Here is a 23755-nt window from a genome sequence, read left to right on the forward strand (position 1 = left end):
GATGTACAAAGACTAACCAGAGTTATCACAGTTGGGCTGTTGTGTATTAACTTTAATATTGTGTTTCATTGGTTGGTAAGACTTTGGTTTCTAGGATGCTGTCAGCCTATACCTCAGGGATAATCACTGGAAGTGGGCAGAGTCTGATGGGGATGCAGAGAAACGAATTCCCTGTCGAGTTCTTGTAATTGTTGACAAATACCATTGGGAAGATTCCATTGCTGCATTTGGGCTGTCTAGTGACTATGGAATCCACTGGCTGCTGTCAATAACAAGGTTGGCAGACCAGTTGGGGTATTTGTCACTCAGCATCCCCATTAGGCTTCACCCACCCAACAGCTAAATTTATCGGCGCAGTGGCAATAAAGATCTGTAGCAACTGTTTCTAACATCTGCCACGCACGTGAGGATGACATAGTATGACACTCTTTATCATATCCAGGGATAGTGAGATATGAAAATGATGGGGCAGATCCACGTAGATCGGCGCATATATCCCCCGGGCGTATCGTATCTAAGATACACTACGCCGCCGTAATTTTTTTTTTTTGAATCCTCAAAGAATTTGCGCCGTAAGTTACGGCGTTGTAGTGTATCTTTGGTGGCGTAAGGGCGCGGAATTCAAATGGATGTGATGGGGGCGTGTTTTATGTAAATACGTCGTGACCCGACGTAAACATCGTTTTTTTAACGGCGCATGCGCCGTCCGTGGGGGTATCCCAGTGCGCATGCTCGAAAATAAACCAGAACAAGCCAATGCTTCCGACGGTGACGTCATTCTACGCAAATCCCTATTCGTGAACGACTTGCGCAAACGACGTAAAAAATTCAAAATTCGACGCGGGAACGACGGCCATACTTAACATTGATTACGCCTCATAATAGCAGGGGGTAACTATACGCCGAAAAAAGCCGAACGCAAACGATGTAAAAAAATGCGCCGGCTGGACGTACGTTCGTGGATCGCCGTAACTAGCTAATTTGCATACTCAACGCGGAATTCGACGGAAACGACACCTAGCGGCCGGCGGAAAAATGCATCTACGATCCGACGGCGTACTAAGACGTACGCCTGTCGGATCAATCTGAGATGCAGTCGTATCTTGTTTTGTAGATACAAAACAAAGATACGACGCAGGAAATTTAAAATTACGCGGCGTATCAATAGATACGCCGGCGTAATTCTTTTGTGGATCTGCCCCGATGTTTTTACTGTCATTTTAATCAGGTATATAACATTATAAATATGAATGTGGATATTTTTCCTATGGCGCCTATTATGAGGATCATTTAGCAAATCTAGAGAAGAGATAACGTTTCAGGCTGCTTTCCTGGCAAACAGGAGTCACATGTAAGATACCTGCAGTAAGGTAAAGTCCGAAGTGGAGCTTCTGCTAAGGCAGATAGGCACAAAATTTAGATAAATAGTCATAGGTGGACAAAGATCATAGAAAAGCAGATTTGTCAGGCAAAAGCATAGTCAGAAATCAGACAGAAGTCCAAAACAGGTAGTTCAGCAGTTCACACAGCAAAGCAGATACTCAGGGGACAAATCCACACAAACAGACCCAGAGCATAGGAAGTGCTGCTGTTTAAAGGCTGTGCTGATTGAAGATTGACTGCAGCTGGTGGCGATAAAGAGTCCAAAGGGGCAGAAACACTAAGCAGAGTATATGCAGCAATGACTCAAATCTTCCTGTGGCAGAGTGACTAGAGTTTCAATACCAGAATCAGAAGAATCCAGGTTTAAAACAACCCAGATACATGACATCATCCCCTTCTTTCTATACTTATAAGCAGAAATATTTTAAACTGCAAAAAGCATAAAAGCACCACTGGACTTTCTAAGAAACCTCAACATAGATTGAAAGACCAGCATCATTTCAAAATCATTTAATAAGTGTTTAAAAAAACATTTTGCACAAGTAATAAATATAAAATTGCATGTAATAATGTAATATTTCAAAACAAATTATAAGTTCAAATAAAGTAGGTATTATCGTCATCTCTGTAATTCTTCCAATGATGTAGGAATGGTAGGACAGAATTATATTTAATACAGTTACAGGAGCTCTGTGTGAAATTCCATTAGAGACTGCATGCCTTTTTTAATACTTTGGATGTGAAGGCAATTAGTTCACTATAGTTAAATGCAAGTCTACACTTGCTGCAGCTCCCATAATAATTGTCTTCATCCTACAGATTTTCCATTGAAATACAACTTTTTTGCATCTGTATGAAAATATTGTTAACATTCATTGTAAAAGAAAACAGAATGGTGCAATGCAGTGTCATTTGTCCTTTGAAAATTAGCATGATTGTAGACCAAAATGAAACATTCCCTCCTTAATTAATTGATGGTAATTATAATTGTATTAAAAAAAATTTTTATAGTGAATCTTGATCACTTTGGAGGCCTTACACTAGCCATAGATGGTGGAAATCTAGGCCAGTTTGATCAACTTGGGTACAACCAGCCATGTGGTTGGGTACAACCATTTTACAATGTGATTATAGGCTTAATTCGCCCCTCACCAGAAGGACACAATAGCTCTGTGGAAGGGATTCCCCCATCAACACTGACTGTGTTGATGGGGGAATCATGCAATATTCTTTCCTGTGGTTGCAAGAAAGAAAATAGCTCCATCTATGGCAGGGGTGCCCAACCTTTTGAAGGCCGAGGGCCACTTAAGCGACTTAGTAACCAGTCGTGGGCCACAATGAGCGGGCAGATGACAGGTCTGTGTCCAGTCTGCATATGCAAATTAGACACAGACACAGCTCTACTCTATGGGCCCTCCAATCCAATCAGATAGAAGGGAGCAGATCCACTTTTGTTTTTTGTTTTTAGTAGATCGGATTGGAGGTAGACGGGTGTAAATGTCTGTTTACATCTGCCGCTCCATAGAGGTGAATAAAGGGTCCGATTGGGTTGGACCAATCATGTGAAAGGGACCTAAGGCTGCTTTTACACTTATGGTCTGTGTACCTGTGGTTTTCCCACCGGTTAGCTGCACTTTGCCATAAACGTCTATTATATCCTGCAGGTGTGGTGCACTTTCTGAAAAGTCACTTGCTTCCTCTACCGCCGGCTTCATTTACAACACTGATGCTCTCGACTGGCAGGTCAGCAACCTGCAATCTGGGCTTGCCAACCAGCCATCCCAGAGCAGGAGGTCGCGGGTCACATCAGAGGGCTCCGCAGGCCACATGTGGCCCCTGGGCCACTGGTTTGGCACCCCTGATCTATGGGCAGCTTTAGTACCAGAAATGAAAGTCATTACAATGATGGTTGTTGAATAATCATCACTGATTGGTCATTGTTTAAAGACCATACTTGGTTAGCTGATACATATCAAGATGACTGTAAACTTCATTCATGGATAAGCTTTCTGTATTCTGCTACAGGCTTGTCCTGGCAGTTTTACAAAACTTTAAGTAGTTCCAATATATTCAGCATGATTCCAGCTGCTCCTATTTTATAATCAGCTTTTTTTTCAATGTATGAAGTATTGGGCTATTAATCACTATTGAATGGAATCGTGCTGGCGTGTCATTAAGTGCTATGGTTGCTGGCATTAGTTTAGGTGAATGCACTACTGCCAGAATTCTTCTAAGTGAGACATCAATCATACACTCTTGGGTGAAGGTGTTAGAAATTGCTACAGCGCCAGTCTGCCAAGCTCATTTCAATGAAGAAAACAACATTGATTTTTCTTTCTCCACAATGAATTATTTTGTTTCTGTGATTAAGCTAAACTACAGATAAGAACTCATCACAGCTGGCATTTAATGTCTGCTGCTAAAATGCATTACAGAAAGTCTGTCAAATATGGCCACCAACCAGTTTGGTACTCTTCCTGTATGAGCAAGTGGACTGACTAATAGATTCATTTACATTGCAAATAAAATAGTTCTGGACATCTTTAAAGTTTATTTTTTCATAACTGATGGGACATAGAATGGTAAAAGGTATTTGATGTAGGACTATAACTTTGATTTGACGCTGATAAGGGGGGGACATTTGACTACCTATGAAAGCCACAATAATTTACAAAGTTTGCACACTCTTAAAGTGTATATAACCACTGAAACAAAAATAAATAAAAATTATGGGCCAGATTCACAGTGAGAGTACGCTGGCGTATCTACTGATACGCCGGCGTACTTTCAAATTTGCTGTGTCGTATCTTTATTTTGAATTCTCAAACAAAGATACGACGGCATTTGGCTAAGATCCGACAGGCGTGCGGCTTCGTACGCCTTCGGATCTTAGGATGCAATACTTTGGCGCCCGCTGGGTGGAGTTTGCAAAGTTTTCGGCGTCGGGTATGCTAATTAGCTATTTACGGCGATCCACGAAGCTACGCACGCTCGTCGCATTCTCTTACGTCGGCTTTTCCCGTCGTAAGGTTACGCATGCTATTTCAATGGCTTATATTTAGACTAGCCATGTTAAAGTATGGCCGTCATTCCCGCCTCGAATTTAGATTTTTTTTTTTGCGTAAGTCATACGGGAATAGGAAAGGACGTAACGCACATCGCCGTTCAAAAAATTACGTTGGTGCTACGTCATTTCGCGCAAAGCACGGCGGGAAATTACAAAACGGAGCATGCGCAGTACGTTTGGCGCGGGAACGCGCCTAAATTAAATGATACACGCCCCATTTGAATTAGGCGGGCTTGCGCCGGACGGATTTACGTTACGCCGCCGCAAGTTTACAGGCAAGTGCTTTGTGAATCAAGCACTTGCGCTGAAAACTTGCGGCGGTGTAACATAAATGGGATACGTTACGCCGCCAGAGTTCTATGTGAATCTGGCCCAATATATATATATATATATATATATATATATATATATATAATTACAGTTTTGCAGTGGTTGCATTAACTGGAAAACAAGGAAAACTGATTGACAAGATGTTACCTTTCTTTGTGCTTTTCCTGCTAGGTCAGTGACCTATACAATTATGCTGCCTACCAGGCAGCTTAGTAACATATTTAATTGTGTAATGCTCTTAGGCATTTCATACAGGGACTTGTGCAGATGTTCCTGAATTCATAAGTGTCAGTATTCTCCGTGAAGCACATTTTAAATGTAGACCTAGACAGCAAGAGATCAGTTGCACACTAAAATATTCCTGTATTTTTAGTTGTCTTTGTGATAGCTTTTAAGATTATATAGTCCTCAATAGCCAAAAAAGGATATCAATCCACTTTGCGTGCGCCAAATGTCTTCACAAACCCCCAAAACAGTAGCAGTGATATCACCAAGATGCTGCACACAGCTTGTGCAGAGAAATGAGCTGTAGGAGGGACCCAGCAGGTTCTGACACCACAGGTTGCCTGTAGAAAACTAAAAGGGGTTAATACATCAGTGTTCATTTTGGCAGCAAATTTTGATTTAGTTTTAGTCTGATGCCGCGTACACACGATCATTTTTTGGCATGAAAAAAAGAACGTTTAAAAAAAATGACATTTAAAAGGATCGTGTGTGGGCTTCACATAATTTTTCGGGTTCAGGTTTTAAACAATGTCGTTTTCGGGGTTGTAAAAAATGATCGTGTGTGGGCTAAAACGACGTGAAATACCCACGCATGCTCAGAAGCAAGTTATGAGACGGGAGCGCTCGTTCTGGTAAAACTACCGTTCATAATGGAGTAAGCACATTCATCACGCTGTAACAGACAAAAAAGCGCGAATCGTCTTTTACTAACACAAAATCAGCTAAAGCAGCCCCAAGGGCGGCGTCATCCGAATGGAACTTCCCCTTTATAGTGCCATCGTACGTGTTGTACGTCACCGCGCTTTGCTAGAGCATTTTTTTAAAAACGATCCTGTGTGGGCAACGTCGTTTTAATGATGAAGTTGGAAAAAAACTACGTTTTTCTACATGCCGAAAACATATATTTTTTTCATGCCGAAAATCGATCGTGTGTACGCGGCATTAGTCTTAGGACTAAAATGGCATTTTAGTTTTAGTCCCATTTTAGTCTTCTGCAATTGTTTTAATTTTAGTCATATTTAGTCGACTAAATCTCCAGTACATTTTAGTCGACTAAAACAAATTTTAGCCGTCTAAAAGCTAATGGGTGTATTTAAATTGTAATGCATTAGTTAACATATCTCTACAATTTCCAAACTCATTATATACTGCTGGAGTGAAGAATAGAATATGTTATTATTTATGGTATTGAGGTATGAACATGTTGAAGTCAAATTTCAATTTAGTTTTAGTCTTAGTCTTGACTAAAGTGGCATTTTAGTTTTAGTCCCATTTTAGTCTTTTGAATGAAATGCCATTTTAGTTTTAGTCGTATTTTAGTCAACTGAATTGTTTTAGTTTTAGTCCTATTTTAGTAGACTAAAATAGTATTAATTTAGTCGACTAAAATGTTTTAGTCGTTTTAGGCCGTGATAGACTGTTTTCATCGGTCCAAACCGATCGTGTGTGGGCGCCATCGGTTATTTATCCATCGGTTAAAAACAAGCCAACTTGTTTTAAATTTAACCGATGGATTCCTAACTGATAGTTAAAAACCGATCATTAGTAGGCACAACCATCGGTTAAAAATCCACGCATGCTCAGAATCAAGTTGACGCATGCTTGGAAGCATTGAACTTAATTTTTTTCAGCACATCGTTGTGTTTTACGTCACCGCGTTCTGACACGATCGGTTTTTTAACTGATGGTGTGTAGGCACGACTGACCATCAGTCAGCTTCATTGGTTGACCGATGAAAACGGTCCAAAAGACCGTTCTCATCGGATGGACCGATCGTGTGTACAGGGCTTCAGTCGACTAAATTAACACTGGAATACATGACCATTTAACTGGTCCAAGCAGTACCTGCACAGACAAAGTTCCACACTGGATTATGGCAGAGATGTGGATGAAATACACAAAGCACACTAAGATTTAAGTAAGCCTCTTGTATTTAGATGATATTAGCTTTCCCGATGTTCAGCTTCAAGGATATAAATTATTCATGAGACATAAAAATAACCTTTTTGGGGAGAAACCATAGAGACTTCCATTTCTGACTTTTTGGGGGAAAAAAACATTATCTAAGTGTCATGATGACACTTTGGGTCACTTTACACTTGAGCATTCCACTGCAGTGCAATAATGTACATAATGTTAAGGCAGTCTGTTAATTATGCATGTGATGATCCCATTCTTCACTGAAAAAATGTAATAAATCAATTCATCCATCACAAGTGTAATAAACTGTCACCAAAAATAGATGTACTGTAAGGAAGCTTACTCATGACCTCCTTAAATAGAAAGGTCAGAACTTGCATGCATAGAAGCTCCCTGGCACACTGCAGGAGACACAACTTGAAAGTAGATCAGATGCAAAACCACCCAAAGATGTCAGATTGTTCTCACATTAAGGGTAAAGAGGACCCCCAGGGTCGGTTGAGAGGACTTCCTCTGATGCCAAACTCCCTTACACTTGTCACTCAAAAAAAAGCATAAAAGGAGACATATGCTTCACATAGTGTAAATCAGATACCACAATTTTATCAAAAACGAGAAACTGCACTTACACAGAAAAATGCATATGCATTACATGAACATGAAGGACACATCCATATCACGAAGACCTCACGAGCATGGCCCTGCAGTCCTGACCGGTTTTGTCAAATATCACATTCTCAAAAGAATTTGAGAATGTCACATTTAACTAAACTGGTCAGGGTGGGGTTCACACACGTGACAGGAATTATCCTGGCCATGAGTGCAACAGGATATTCTAAAATGAAACATTCCAAAAATCCAAAAGAAAAAAAAGGTAGGAACAAGAGAGGCCACTTTATTGTGTAGTGTTGTAAATCTATCTAATGGTACCAATTTTTTTTTTTTTTAACTCTGATGTAATCCTAAAATCTGAAGGACTGCTTGAACTGTATAGGGTTAGCATCCACACAGATCCTTAATATAGGGTCACTCCAAAACAAACAGGAGTCACAGGACTTTCTCGGGTATTTGAGTTTTGGGGGTCCCAATGGGGTATAGTATGGGAAATTTGTGAAAATTAGTCAATGTTTTTGATTCTCCGAGTTTGATTTAAAGAAAGTGTATAGTAGTTTATGTAGAATGTCCTTATTTACTAAGTTTGTGCTAAAAAACTAAAAAATTAAAGCCATGTAAAAAAAATTATATATATACTATATTGTCAAAAGTATTGTGACACCTGCCTTTACACGCACATGAAATTTAATGACATCCCAGTCAGGTTCAATATTGAGTTGGCCCACCCTTTTCAGCTATAACAGCTTCAATTATTCTGGGAAGGCTGTCCACAAGGTTTAGGAGTGTATCTATGGGAATGTTTGACCATTCTTCCCAAAGCGCATTTGTGAGGTCAGGCACTGATTTTGGACGAGAAGGCCAGGTTTGCAGTCTCCAATCTAATTCATCCCAAAGGTTGTTCTACTGTGTTGAGGTCAGGACTCTGTGCAGGCCAGTCAAGTTCCTCCACCCCAAACTGGCTCATCCATGTGTTTATGGACCTTGCTTTGTGCACTAGTCCAAATCATTTGGTGGATGGGGGATTATGATGTAGGGTTGTTTTTCAGGTGTTGGGCTTGGCCCCTTAGTTCCAGTGAAGGGAACTCTTAAGGTTTGAGCATACCAAGACATTTTGGACAATGTCATGCTCCCAACTGTGGGAACAGTTTGCGGATGGCCCCTTCCTGTTTCAACATGACTGTGCACCAGTGCACAAAGCAAGGTCCATAAAAACATGGATGAGTTTGGGGTGGAGGACCTAGACTGGTCTGTACAGAGTCCTGATCTCAAAGCAAGGTCCATAAAGACATGGATGAGTGAGTTTGGGGTGGAGGAACTTGGCTGGCCTGCACAGAGACCTGACCTCAACCCGATAGAACACCGTTGGGGTGAATTAGAGTGAACACTGCAAGCCAGGCCTTCTAGTCCAACCTCACAAATGTGCTTCTGGAAGAATAGTCAAACATTCCCATAGACACACTCTTAAACCTTGTGGATAGCCTTCTCAGAAGAGTTGAAGCTGTTATAGCTGCAAAGAGTGGGCCAACTCAATACTGAACCCTACGGACTAAGACTGGGATGCCATTAAAGTTCATCTGTGTGTAAAGGCAGGCTTCCCAATACTTTTGACAATATAGGAGTATATATATATATATATATATATATATATATATATATATATATATATATATATATATATATATATATATTATTGCATAGTAACACTTTGAATCAAGTCTTTTTTGAGCCAGCAGGTGGAGTTTTACACTTCTTTTACAGGTTAAGATTTAATTTGTAAACCTGTTTTCAGAATTCAGTTGCTCATGAAAATATGTACTTATGTAAGCAAATGACTTATTACAGTGATCCTTTTTTATATAAAGTATATATATTGGAATAAGTAAAAAAAATAAAATTAAACGGTCAAAGTGTATAACATTGGCTCGAGGATCCCAAATCTAATTACATTTTTCTACTCTTGAAGCCTTTGTTTAATAATTTTTGATATTTTCCCACTTGGAAATTAAGTCTAAGTGTAAGGGACACACACAATATTAATTCCAAAAATGAATAGCTCATATGATAGTGTTATTTTGTATTTGTATGTAGATTTATTTAATCTTTTTTTAAAAGATTTTATCATTTAAAAAATACAATTTACACATATAGTCTGCTACAATTTTACTTGCTATAATTTCTTGGAACTAAAACCCCTTTCACTACAATATATGCAGTAAACCTAGCTATTTGGAAAGAGCCATATTTTCAACAAAAATTGTTCTTGAAGACAAAATGTTCATGTATAAAAATCTCCATAATGTGAAACTGTGAAATAAGTTTTTTGGCTGGATGTTTTTTTTTTTAAATTAAACACACAATACTTTGCCACCAGAACCAAATGTAATGCCAGCTAAAGGGTAAATTTGTGTACGATTGATAACTCCTATAAGTTAAACAGTTTTAAAAAAACATTGTTTTAGATGATGTAGAGTTGTAGACCAATGTTTCTCAACTCCAGTCCTCAAGTACCCCCAACAGGTCATGTTTTCAGGCTTTCCATTATTTTGCACGGGTGATTTGATCAATTTCACTGCCTTAGTAATTACCTCATCTGAGGGAAATCCTGAAAACATGACCTGTTAAGGGTACTTGAGGACTGGCATTGAGAAACATTGATGTAGATGTATGTATAATATATTTCAAAAATCAGGTTTCCTTTTTTACATCAGTGGCTTACTTTAAGAAGGAATGTTTCTTAGAATACCTTCCAAGTTGGGTAACTTGGATTGGCATCTAGATTGTTGGGTAATGAGAATGGATTGCCTGACAGAAGCTAATCTTGTTATTACTTCTATTTCTGAGGAAAATAATGTATTAGTTTTCCTATTTACTTCTTCATTTACCAATTATATGTTTCAGATTTGTTTTCCGTTGTACTTGTAACAGTTTTCATTTTCTTACAGCTAAGTCATTTTTGCTAGCCTAAAAAAAAAAGTCTAAATTCCATGATAATGTTTTGTTAAGAATTTCTTTGCAGTGGTTCCAGAGTTGGAGAATATTGGTTGTCGGTCCAAAAGTGTTTTTTTTCCTACTTTGAAAATATGAATTGTTTGTTTGCATATTGTCATTTGGTTTGTTTATTCTGATGATTTTAGCGCACAGATCAATTTTAGGGATTTTAGCATTTCATTTTCACTGGAGTACACTTTAAACATCTATAAATGATTTACAACCTACATGGCTTTACATTTAGAGCTTTGATTTTCTTACATAATTCCTCATCTTCCTATTCAGAGCAAGTGCCCCCCAGAGCTGGTTTCAGAGCGGATCCTGCCGGCAAGTATTCTCCAGCACACGTCCTGTGATATGTGTTCACCATTCTGTGTCCTAACCTAAATGTGTGTCCTGTGGTCATTCCCTTGGATAGAGTTCAGCCATGATTGTCTTGTCACATTTTCCTTGTTGGAGCCATATCACTACACTGCCATAATAACTAGAAATTAAGGTGTGAGATGAGATACACCCAGGGCACCAAAATGGGGCTGGATCGAGAAGCAGTGGTGCTTGCAACATGAAATGTTGGGACACAAATCTGTTGGCCACCTTCCATCTAAAAAGAGGACAGTATGAGATGCTGGATTGTGAATGTTAGCTGTGACTGAAGCCTCGTGGGAAAATTGTGAGGAGAGCTTTTGGCCGGCAATCCCAGCCGTGTGTATTCTTCTCGCAGTTTTCAGATGGGAAAACTGCCCTAAAACCGCCGAACAAAAAAAGAGAACAGTTCTCTTTTTTTCCCGTCGGGGAAAACCGTCAGACTTTTGTCTGGCGGTATTTGGCAGTTTTCCTATGGGACAAACTGCAATGGAGCATACACACGGCCTGGATTCCCGGCCAAAGCTCCATTGTAGTTTTCCTGTCGGGAAAACTGTCCGTGTGTGTACGAGAAAGACTGAACCGAGTAGGTTCTTGGCTTTCCCCTCGGGATTTCCGACGGGAACTTTTCCCGTCGGAAATCCTGTACGTGTGTACGAGGCATAAGAATTTGCTTTCCATATTATAAGCTAACAGTACCTGTAGATGTTAAAATAAATGGCTTGATCTGGAAACAATCCTATGCTTAGAGGGATGTGCACAACAACTGTACAGTCACCCTCAGTAGAAACCATCAACTGGCCACATTTTAAAACCTCTTTTGATCATTATTATACCTACCTGTGTTTATCCAGCCCTGGACTTACCAGTTAACAAAGCACTTTGCAGCCCACTAAAAATGTCAAGGTCAGATCTTGCCTTACAGTCATTCCCTCTAAATGTCTGATGGCAACCCAAGAAATGCTAATGGAGAATTGCCCAGCATATACAATAAAATATCATGCTCATTTAAATTGTGACCTAGCCAAAACCCAGTTTTGATTTAACCACTTCAGCTCTGGAAGGTTTACCTAATGGTTGGCTAACCTGCTGCAATATCTCATTAACCACTTTAGTCCATGCCATTTTTTGCACTACAGCAATGCGTTAGTTTAACTGACAATTGTGCACCCAACACTGTACACAAATAAAATGAAATTCCGACAGCAAATGTCCGATGGAGCATACACACGGTTGGATTTTCCAACAACAAGCTCACATCGACCATTTGTTGTCGGAAATTTGAGAACCAGCTCTCAAACGTTTGTTGTCGGAAATTCCGACAGCAAATGTCCGATGGAGCATACACACGGTTGGATTTTCCAACAACAAGCTCACATCGAACATTTTTTATCGGAAATTCCGACCGTGTGTACGCGGCATTAGAATACATTTCTAGTAAATGCTCAGAGCAAAACAAGAAATCTTGTAGGAAAAGTATTAGTAAACTGGTTAAATTCTACCATAGAATGCATTTTCATTTCACCATTTTTTGTAGCATGCTTTCCTTCTTGTTCTCATCATGCACCATGCACTGGATGAAATATGTACACCTTCAAATCCCAACTAATTGGAGTTTTCATATCAATACATTTAATACACTGTAACTATGTTAACTACTTGCCGACCGCCCACCGCCGTTATACGTCATCACTTTAGAGATGAATATCTCGGTAACGGTAGCAGCTGCTGCCACAATCGAGATATTCATCTCTTCTGTGGGCGGCCGTGTTAACGATAATGGCGGTCTCCGCGGCGAATCCGCCGCGAGATCGCCGTTATCGGTGGCGGGAGAGGGCCCCCCCCCCTCCCGCCGCTGTTCCGCGCCCTCCGCCGCTTACCGGAGCCGTCGGTAGCGGCGGAGGAGATCGCGACCATCCGGCAGCTGAGCGGGGACGAGACTGAAGGAAAAATCTCCTTCGCCCGTCCCCATAGCTCCGCTGGGCGGAAGTGACGTCAAAACGTCAGTCCCGCCCAGCGTCTTAAAGAAACATTTTTTTTTTGTCATTTGAAAAAATGACATTTCCAAATTTTTTTTTTTTTTTTTGCATTTAAGCCTAAATATGAGATCTGAGGTCTTTTTGACCCCAGATCCCATATTTAAGAGGACCTGTCATGCTTTTTTTCTATTACAAGGGATGTTTACATTCCTTGTAATAGGAATAAAAGTGATATTTTTTTTTTTTTTTTCAGTGTTAAAAATTGTAAAATAAATAAAAATAAATGCGAAAAGCAAAAAAAATTTTTTTTAAAGCGCCCCGTCCCGACGAGCTCGCGCGTAGAAGCGAACGTATACGCGAGTAGCGCCGACATATGAAAACGGTATTCAAACCACACAAGTGAGGTATCGCCGCGATCGTTAGAGCGAGAGCATTAATTTTAGCCATAGGCCTACTCTGTAACTCAAAAAATGCAACCTGTAGAATTTTTTAAACGTCGCCTATCAAGATTTTTAAGGGTAAAAGTTTGACGCCATGCCACGAGCGGGCGCAATTTTTAAGCGTGACATGTTGGGTATCATTTTACTCGGCGTAACATTATCTTTCACAATATATAAAAAAATTGGGCCAAATTTATTGTTGTCTTATTTTTTCATTTAAAAAAGTGAATTTTTTCCAAAAAAAGTGCGCTTGTAAGACCGCTGCGCAAATACGGTGTGACAAAAAGTATTGCAATGACTTCCATTTTATTCTCTAGGGTGTTAGAAAAAAAAATATATAATGTTTGGGGGTTTTAAGTAATTTTCTAGCAAAAAAAAATGGTTTTGTCTCGTAAACACCGACTCTGAAAAACAGGCCCGGGGCTAAAGTGGTTAAACAGTCCAGCCTTGGGTATTAGGGATGTTTCTTTTGTGCAACAAAGTTTTCATACTTAAACTAAACTATTTAACCAAAATATCATGCAAATAGAACTTATTTGTTTACCACTCACTGATCTACCGGTGCTGTGAGGGGTTAATACAGCTGGACCTGTCACAGGTACTCTTCAAAAGTGCCAAATACGCCTGCCCTTTTGCACCCCTTCTCCATTCATAAAAGCAGTCCTGTCGTTTCCCAGAATAAAAAGTGCTCTATGAATGGAGGAGGTGGTCACTAGTTCATAGTGAGAAGCAATAGCAGAGTTTCTAAGAATAGATTGAGGGTGGAAAGGCCAATCATAGTCAGCACCTTTGATGACAGGTTCAGCTGCTTGTATTAACCCCCACATCACCAGCACATTACAGCCTTGTTCGGGGGGCAGGGGACTGAAGATTTCGAACATGGCAGCCACCAGCACAAGCGACACTTTTCATTAATTTTAAGTACTGTTTCTGGTGCTTATTTATAAAAAAAATCACTAAACGCAAAAGAGAAGTAGTGCCAACACTTTTTTTAGCTGTACTTCTCTTGTGGATCACAGGAGTAAATTTAGTTTTACCCAGAGTCGGTTGATATTGCCCCCTATCTACTGACAGTGCAGAGCCATGCCAGATTTAGCAGGGATCTCAATAATATTGTTGAGAGCCACTTCCCCTGCCTGATTGAGCGTTCGCTACGCCTTTCAGCATGTGACTGACAGTCACTGCTCTCCACTCAGTACGGACTAAGAACTGAGCAATCAGCGATCATGTGATCACTCAGTTCTTGGTCTAGTTTTAATAATACACATGTTATACTTGCCTGCTTTGTACAGTGGTTTTGCACAGAGCAGCCCAAATCCTCCTCTTATTGGGGCCCCCTTGCCGAGTGCCTCCATAACAAGCCACTTGCTATGGAAGCACTCTTGCATGCTTTCTCCTAAGCCACCTCTGTGTGTCTATAAGACATGCAGAGCATAGCTCGGCCCCGCCCTTCCACTGTCTCGTCACTGGCAAAAATGTTGCTTGTTGATACAGTAAAAGGTTCAAAGAAACAAAAGCATTTTATAATGAAAGGAAACTTACCGGAAAAGTCAGAGAGGGAATATTGTCCTATGATAGCATGACGGCACAATGCAAAAATAGCATGCCATCACTCAGCAATGACATATGTAGATATGTAATGTATATATCGGCATGTCTGTCGTTTGCTGTACTGTATTAGTGCATGTAATTTATTGTGATCATACAGGTATGGTAAATGCTTATCTAGATTTGCATACAAAAAAAATATTTTGACATATTATGAAAGCCATCATCTTGGATCATATGTAAATCAAGGGACTGCAACCAAATGTTCTGTTATAGAAAATAATTCTTAAAAGAACCTGTAATTGGTTATATACAATGAAAATGTCTAGTTCTATATATAATGGATACAAAATGGTTTTGGAGAGAGTAGGTATGTGTTTTTTTTATAGAGCATCAATAAATCATTTTATTTTGGTTTAAAACCTTAAAAAAAATAGGTGTTAATTAGATTAAAGCAGGTTTAAAAACTTCTAATACCATTTATACATAGTTTCTAATTATGACAACATCATTTAATTGCTAAGTGACCTTTTTGATTTGCTATGTAATGTAATTAACATGGTAAATAACTTTTGTATCTCTGTTACGGTTGAACGGTTCCCTGCTTGTTTTTGTTATGCTGAAATCCATTCCAGACTAATATTGTGCATGAACCATTTATCATTAGAAAAAAAAAAGTCATTTTATTATCTATTACTGCATTGTCTGTGGTGCTGATATCAAATAAATTGTAATCATTTAAAGCTATTCTGTTTGGCAACAGGTCCTGACTACAAAGAGTTAGATGTGCACCTTCGACGGCAAGAGTCTGGCTTTGGCTTTAGAATACTTGGTGGTGATGAACCTGGCCAGCCTGTAAGTTCTCTGTCACTCTAGAGCATGTATATCCTCTCTCATGTTTATTGTTACCAGTGGTAGAAGGTGTTGCCAAACTATTTATGTTCTAACCTTTGGGGCATTTTATGTATTTTGCTACCTAGTATACATTTTCTCTATGTTCTAAAATGTATTACTATGTATAGTGCAACTGGAGATCATGACTCTACAAGTAAATAATATAATACATACACATGTTTTTATCTGAAACAAAGTTTACAGGGGTTTATTACACTATGATTTTAATTACTGTACCATTATTTAAAGGAACTAAACACATTTACCGCCCTGTGACCTATTAATTAATGGTCATAATTTATTTCACCCTGTTATGGGAAATGTTAAAGGGGTTGTAAACCCTAGTGTTTTTACCGTAATGCATCTTATGGACGCCAAGTGTATGACACAAGAGCACGCCCGCAAGGTAACCCCCTTGGGATAGAGCTTCCCAGAGGTGGTTATCTATTGCGAGGATGAGCCACGAGCGCTGTCGTGGGACCCCAGGAAAGGACGATTGGGGCCACTCTGTGCAAAACAAACTGCACAGTGGAGGGAAGTATGACCCATATCACTTTAATTGTGCCATTTGTACAAAAAAATGCACTTACAGTTTAATTATAAAATGCAAGCTATAAAGCTATACTCAGGCTAAATGCTACCAAAAAAACAACCTCCACAGTAACCACAGACCCATGGTTTTCTGCGACATGTTTTTGTTTTTTGTTTTAGTCCATTAGTTTTGTCAGATTGATTTACTACATTAGACTCTGTGTGGTCAACTAACTCAATCTCAGCAGTTGTCTGACAAATAGCCACTACAGAGGAAAGCTTACAAGTATGTAAATACATTTCAGTCCTAAAAGAAGGGAACAGCAATCATGTAAAAACATAAAACTCAAATAAAACCTTACTCTGGTTTCTGTAAAAATATTGTATATTAGCAATGTTCTGAATTGCAGCTTATGGATATGAGCCTATGTTTACTAGAACTCATTTTTCTGCAAAGTGATACCCCCACAGTTTAATTTCCATGGCACTTACAAGTGTGTAAATGCAGTACAGTGTTCATACACATTTTGTGAATTGCCTTGAGTACATGATACAATTCAAGTAATCAATATTCCCTCAGCATCCTCTATTATATGCATTTATACATTCAGCTTTCAGCCTTGCCTTTGAAGGCATAAGCTTGAAGAGTATGAATTTAAGGAATGAGGATTAAAAGGTCTATTTTGGAGCTTTATCTCTGAAATGAAAGTAACATAAAATGTATGATCTACACACAGCTCTTATAGTTGAATTCAGCTTGGTTATGGAGACCTGTACTCATTGTAAGAAAAGCATTTTATGTAGTGAACATAATAAAGGACTGAAATTTGGAATACTCCCAGTATAGAATTTATACAATGTGCTGTAAGCATGCACCTATTACAGTGTGCAAGTCACCAATGTATTTTGTAGACATATGAGCAATGGGATTTCTCTGGTACCAAAAGAATATGCTGAATAAGTAAAAATGAAACAATTTAATATACAGGTATCCATGATATAAACAAGTTAACATTTTTTTAAATGCTTTCTTATCATGGATATAATAAATTGTTACATTTTTAACTATTTGATGCATTCATATGATAGCAGAAAAATCCCATTACTGATATGGTTGCCTTTAAAATGACTGACTGGGATGTGCTACCTTGGGTATGATTCACTGCCCCACAAAAATTACACAATGTTTTTTGTATAGAGTAGGGTTGGAGATGTCCTTTAGGTGATACATTTTAACTTGCTAGATTTGCGTCATTTATCTATGTGCTCGGGCAGAAGGTGTTAAATTGTGCTGACATTTGGATGGACAATTGTGCCTCAGAATTTTCCCATTTGAATTGTTATGTTTACATTACGTTTACATTGGTCACATAATCTGTTTGTTTTGTCTTGTTTTTTCCCCTGTGCTTTGGGTTCAGTTTTGTATAGTTTTTTAGTGTGTCAGTCCCACATGTACCTCGTCTGCCCAGTTCATCAGGGAGTAAGGCCTCGTACACACGGTTTGATTGTTGGATGATCAGGCGTCTGATTTTAAGTGTGTGCAGGATTTTGTCTAGCATACTAACTATATGCAAATTGTCGTTTTCCACTCTTTGGGCCCCTTCTGCTAATTTTGTGTTAGTAAAAGTTTGGGGTGCGTGTTCATGATTCATGTCGTACAAAACAAAAGCCTTTTAAAATACATTTGGCATAGGGATGAGCCCGATGGTCGAGTCGAACGTAAGTTTGACTCGAACATCGGGTGTGGGATGTTTGCGGCAAATTCAAAAGCCGCGGAACACTCTTTAAAAATCTATGGAAGAAATCAAAAGTGATCATTTTAAAGGCTTATATGCATGGTATGGTCATAAAAAGTGTTTGGGGACCTGGGTCCTGCATCAATGCCAAAAAAGTTTTAAAAACTGCAGTTTTTTCATGAGCACTGATTTTAATAATGCTTAAAGTGAAACAATAAAAGTGAAATATTCCTTTAAGTTTCATGCCTGGGGGGTGTCTATAGTATGCCAGTAAAGTGGCGCATGTTTTCTGTGTTTAGAAAAGTCTGTGCCGTTTTTTTAATGACTTTTATCTGTATTGCCGGGACCCGACAATTTATTATAGCCGCAAGCAGTTTTGAATGACTTTTTTCCTTTAGAAATTTCATTTTGCTGCAGGGACTTTTCTAAACACGAGAAACATGTGCTACTTTACAGGCATACTATAGACACCCCCAGGTACGAAATTTAAAGGAATATTTCACTTTAAGCATTATTAAATTCACTGCTCCTGAAAAAACATCAGTTTTTAAAACTTTTTTTGCATTGATACATGTCCCCTGGGGCAGAACACAGGTCCCCAAACACTTGTTATGACAATAACTTGCATATTAAACTGGAAAATTATCACTTTTGGTTTTTCACGTTCGTGTCCCATAGACTTTTACGGTGTGAGCGTGTCCAAACAAATGTTTTGCCTGTTCGCATGTTCTGCTGCGAGCCAAACCGTGGGGTGTTCGGCTTATCCCTAGTTTGGCATAACTACATCAGTATCACCAGCAATGCAGCTTCATTATTATCCCATTAAAGAAGATGAGAATTTTAACATTTCATTGATTGCTGCATCACGAATGTTAATTCTAGATTATGAACAGTAGTTTCCAAGACCGAACTCTTCTCAGTTGTTCCTTGATTCCGAGCATGCGTGTTTGTACTTTCAACTTTTGTGTGATGGATTTCTGTACTGACCATCCAAGAATCAGACGTTGAGTTCACATCAGACAAAAATCTTATAGCCTGCACATCCAGCTTTTGATGTAAAAGTCAAATAGTCTGTCGAATGCAGCATACTAACGATCCAAAAATCTGCAGACAGCTCATTTTTTACTACTTTTCCCTTCTGATTCTCGTACCACATGTACAAGGCCTAAGAATCCTCTGAGTTTTCTAGTGTTTTATGTGGGGTAGTCTGCTTCCTAGTTATCCTGGGTTTCCTGTCAGAGGGTACTTTTGCTTTTTGGTCTTGTTCCCAGCTTTAATTTAGGGTTTGGCCATGGCCTACTGGTTAATTTAGTCATATGGATGTCTCCACTGGTTCTGACTTTTCCTTATTTATTTTTTTTGGGACGTTGCATATAATTAGCACTGTCCAGACAGAGAGTCAGGGGTCATGCAGCCTCATAGGACAGTCAGAGTAGTATGAAAACTCCTCCTACAAGCTTAAGCCAGTGCTCGCCCAGACACTGATAGAATTTACAAGACTGCTATATACTGCTAAGAAAAGGTATTTTAGCAGTTTATATTTACTAAAATAATTTCATTTTCATGTTCAGTTTAATGTGGGAGACCAGATATAGTTAATGCATTGTCCTGGGTTTAGTAACACTTTAAGATTGGCATGTACAAATACATTTCAGTTATTTAAGATTATGCAATTGCATATGCCAACTCCTACACTGATATTTAAAGCAGGCTTTAACATTTTAGAAATGAAAAGGGAACGTTGTACCTGATTATATGGGGTATTCATCCAATATGTGTGGGCCTCTAAACTGTAGTGTGCTGTATGTAATTACTATATGTAAAAAACATAAAAATATGTGTGATACACTTTTTGCATGAAAGGAGCAATAATATGCCTGCAAGCCTGGGAGTTCTTTGTAACTAATGAATCTCTGGGAGATTATGTTCTAGCAAACAAATAACATTTTTAATTTAATAATAATTGTCATAATATTTGACGATCTGTTACTTTTTCCCTTTTTTTATTTTAATTATTAATGTATGAATCAATCAATCCTAGTGATAAATGCAACATCACTTTTTTTTATACTGTATACTGCTCTTGCTTAGATTGTCATAAGTTAAACTGCTCAGTAATTGACCACTTTTCTCTATTTAGATTTTAATTGGTGCTGTGATAGCAATGGGCTCAGCAGACAGAGATGGCCGGCTACGGCCTGGTGATGAATTGCTGTATGTAGATGGAATTCCAGTTGCTGGTAAAACTCACCGATATGTGATTGATCTTATGCATAATGCTGCTCGTAATGGACAAGTCAATCTTACTGTGAGAAGAAAAGTGCTATCAATAGGTAGGTTACCCACAACATACAAATTACAACAACCCACATAAAAAAAATATTTATAAAATCACTTTGTCATTTTATCTTCCTATTAAGATGTGATTATCCCATTACTTAAAGTATAACTAAAGACATGGATGGAGTGGAGTGGGATTAGGACGCCTGTCAGTTTTTATTGCTGTCTCTGCCCCCGTTTAGGAGATACACCCTCTCTATTTGTCCTGTTTACCATTATTATTGAAAGTGAAAGGAAATTCCAAATTTTGGGTTGTCCCCAGAAAAGTAACAGAGGGAAAATCTTCCAATGGGGATGCTAGTTCTGGTGACCTGGGGGTCCCCAAGTAATACCCCTAATTTGCAGGGATTTCCTCTCGCTTCCTGTTTGGCCATGGGACAGGAAGTGAAGGGACAGATGGTGAAAGAAAAATTTGACAATCTTTTGCTCTGTCCAAAATGGAAAAACAAGTTTTGCTTATAGTTTTTTTTAAAGATATTTTTATTGCAGTTTTACAACATAAAGACATAAAACAAAAGGCACAAACAAAAACAAAAAGGCACAATAGGCACAGCACAAACAAAAACTACACCACCGATAACAGAATGCTCCTAATTCAGCATATCATGAAAATCCAGGCAGTGTGCAATAATAAACTAGTTGCCTATAGTTCTTTTTTTTTTAATCCAACAAAATTGTATTTAGTTTGCAGAGGTACAAGGCATACAAAGTCCCCTCGACATTGCGGGGACAGATATGTAAAAAGAGAAAAAAATAACAAATACACACATAGCATCTATAATTTGGAGGTAGACCCCCCCCCCCCCCAAACATTTCAAACATCACCCTCCTGGCATTAGTTGCCTATAGTTCTAATTTAAGATTTATGATGTTGTCTGCAAATCATAGGCAAAACCCATTGCCTTCTTAGTTCCCAAGGCACAGAGACTGTAATGTCACTGCCATTGAGATATTCGATGATCTGCACATCTACATGATAGCTTTGCACAAATTGCTTGTGTTCTCTAAGCTTATTTGAAGTAGACTAGAAGGACACTTCTAGTTTATATAATAATGCACAGTATACATAGATTGAGAAGTCTATCAATTCCACTGGAAATACTGCAATACAATTTTGTATCATTATTATTATTTAACTAAAGTTATCTGCTGTTAAAGAATAGATGATGTTATGTTTGTGGGAGACCATTGACCCAATCGGACCTATTCACAAATATGCACCTCCCCACCCAAGCCACAGTCATTATTTATAGCCATATTATTTATATTAAATAATTAATGTATGTGCTGTCTTAGGCTTTAACAGCTCTTTCTGCAGTAATTTCAGTAATAGGACTTTCCCATATAGATGAGTTACTGTGCTGTCACGCCTCCTTGATCCAACATTATAAATTCCAAGAATTATCATGGCAGGCACCAGACTCCCAGTGCCTCGATTCCTTTATTATACCTACAATTGCATTACCTAGATAGTGACAGTAAAGAGCTAAAATAGATCTGTCTCGATGGCTGCTTTGCTACAATGTGGTTTCTCAAAAGATCAATGGAGCACTGCCTGAGATGGCACACTGCACAATTGTCGGGCTTTCATTTATTTAGTAGATTAAAACAAATTGTCTTGCAGTATTTCCATGTTTTTGCACTATAATTTCTCCCTTTTATTTTTGCAATGTCAATGTTCTGCTGATTAAAAGGTGCTCCACAGTATAATGCTACCATCACCTTACTTTGCCTTGCTTTATTTGTACTAAGGCTGCTTTCACATTGAGGCGTGCAGCCGCGGTGACGGTATAGCCGTGCCATTTGTAGCGCGGCTATACCGTCGTATTTACCGCGATATTCGGGCGCTAGCAGTGAGGTTTTAACCCCCGCTAGCGGCCGAAAAAGGGTTAATACCGCGGTATTACCGCGCTTTCCCATTGATTTCAAGGTGCGGTATAGGAGCGGTGAACACACCGCTCCTATACCGCGGTAAAGATGCGGCTAGCAGGACCTTTGGAGCGCTCCTACTAACGCGCCGCTTCAGTGTGAAAGCCTTCGGGCTTTCACATTGAACACTACAGGGCATGATTTTCCATGTGGTATAGCAGCGCTATTTTTAGCGATGTACCGCATGAAAAACGCCTCAATGTGAAAGGGGCCTAAAGTATCTTAGGTTGAAAGTTGTATGAAAGTATATCACTTTAAAAGCAGTTTCTGATTACAGACTTCTCCCTCATCACACCTGCATAACCCGTATGCTTTTTGGCACTGTATATACTGTATGATATTAATTAGGTACTTTTTAGAAATGGCTTTTTTCTGTGCCATTCTACCATGCAAGCCGATTTTGGGAAAATAAAAAATAGGAATGTACCTATGCAGTTCTCAAAAGATTGACAGCTCACTAATAACCCACTTAGATATCCAAAAACTTGGATATTTGCAACTTTTTTAAAATGTATTTTTATTACGCTAATGTTTAGAATGTTCTTTAGTCTTTGGTTTTCGCAGAGAAAAGAGCCATTCATTTTTTTTTTCTTTACAGGCGATAATTGCCCAGAAAATGGCAGGAGTCCGGGCTCTGTGTCAACACATCACAGTTCCCCTAGAAGTGACTCTGCATATCCAAACAGTAATCATACTACACAAAGCAATGCTTCTCCTCCTGAGGGTTTTGCCACCCAGAACTCACAATCAAGTGATGTGGTCATCCATCGAAAAGAAAATGAAGGGTTTGGCTTTGTAATTATCAGCTCCTTGAACAGACCAGAATCAGGAGCCACAATAGGTAACTTAAGAGTATTAAATTAACTGTATTAAATAAAAAGGAAAGGAAAAAACACTGTTGCCATAGTATAAAGCAGCCCTCAAAATTTCCACTCGCCTACTAGCATTTGGCGAGTGGATTTAAGCTGGGGGCGAGTGATGACAGGGCTGCATGACCAATCTTCCTCCAATCTGTGCCTACACTTAGAGTCCCGATGAGATTGGCGGCCGAAGACGAAAGGTGCATGCTCGGGAAAAGTAGTCTGGTGAGCCGCGCACAGGCAGAGCAGTACACAGGTGCTCTCCTTACAATTCTCATTAAGCCATGGGACCTAACAGTATGACCTCTCTGAGCCTGCCCCCCTCCCCCAGGTCCCGATCAATGTAGCTGGAGAGCAGAAAGTAATGAGTGAGGTGGAGGATTGCAAAAATTACCACTCTGGTGCAGCGCTCACTGAAAGTTGCCCTGACATGAGAGCGGCAGCCTTCTAGTTTGTGCAGTTTTCTTCTCCTTGTGCTCTATGTAGGTGTCCAGCAGTTTAGCCTGAGCACTGTGAACAGACTGGTCTCAATGTGTGCTGTGCGCTGTCAGTGTGCGCTGTGCTATGGTGTCAATGGCTGTGCAGTTGTGTGGATCTCAGCGCTGGA

The 23755-nt window shown here is 39.2% G+C and overlaps 1 protein-coding gene across 7 annotated transcripts in view; it reads left to right on the plus strand.

Moving 5' to 3' along the window:
* MAGI2 (membrane associated guanylate kinase, WW and PDZ domain containing 2) overlaps window positions 1-23755 on the plus strand; it is a 979417-nt gene that overhangs the window by 882706 nt on the left and 72956 nt on the right. For all 7 annotated transcript variants that reach the window (XM_040343459.1, XM_040343461.1, XM_040343462.1 and 4 more), the window contains 4 exons: window positions 10814-10855; window positions 15622-15713; window positions 20160-20352; window positions 22887-23129. In XM_040343459.1, coding sequence (XP_040199393.1) covers window positions 10814-10855; window positions 15622-15713; window positions 20160-20352; window positions 22887-23129 — 570 coding nt within the window. The remainder of the gene's footprint in view (window positions 1-10813; window positions 10856-15621; window positions 15714-20159; window positions 20353-22886; window positions 23130-23755) is intronic.

The sequence above is a fragment of the Rana temporaria genome, chromosome 3 (assembly GCF_905171775.1).
Source record: "Rana temporaria chromosome 3, aRanTem1.1, whole genome shotgun sequence".
NCBI lineage: Eukaryota > Metazoa > Chordata > Amphibia > Anura > Ranidae > Rana > Rana temporaria.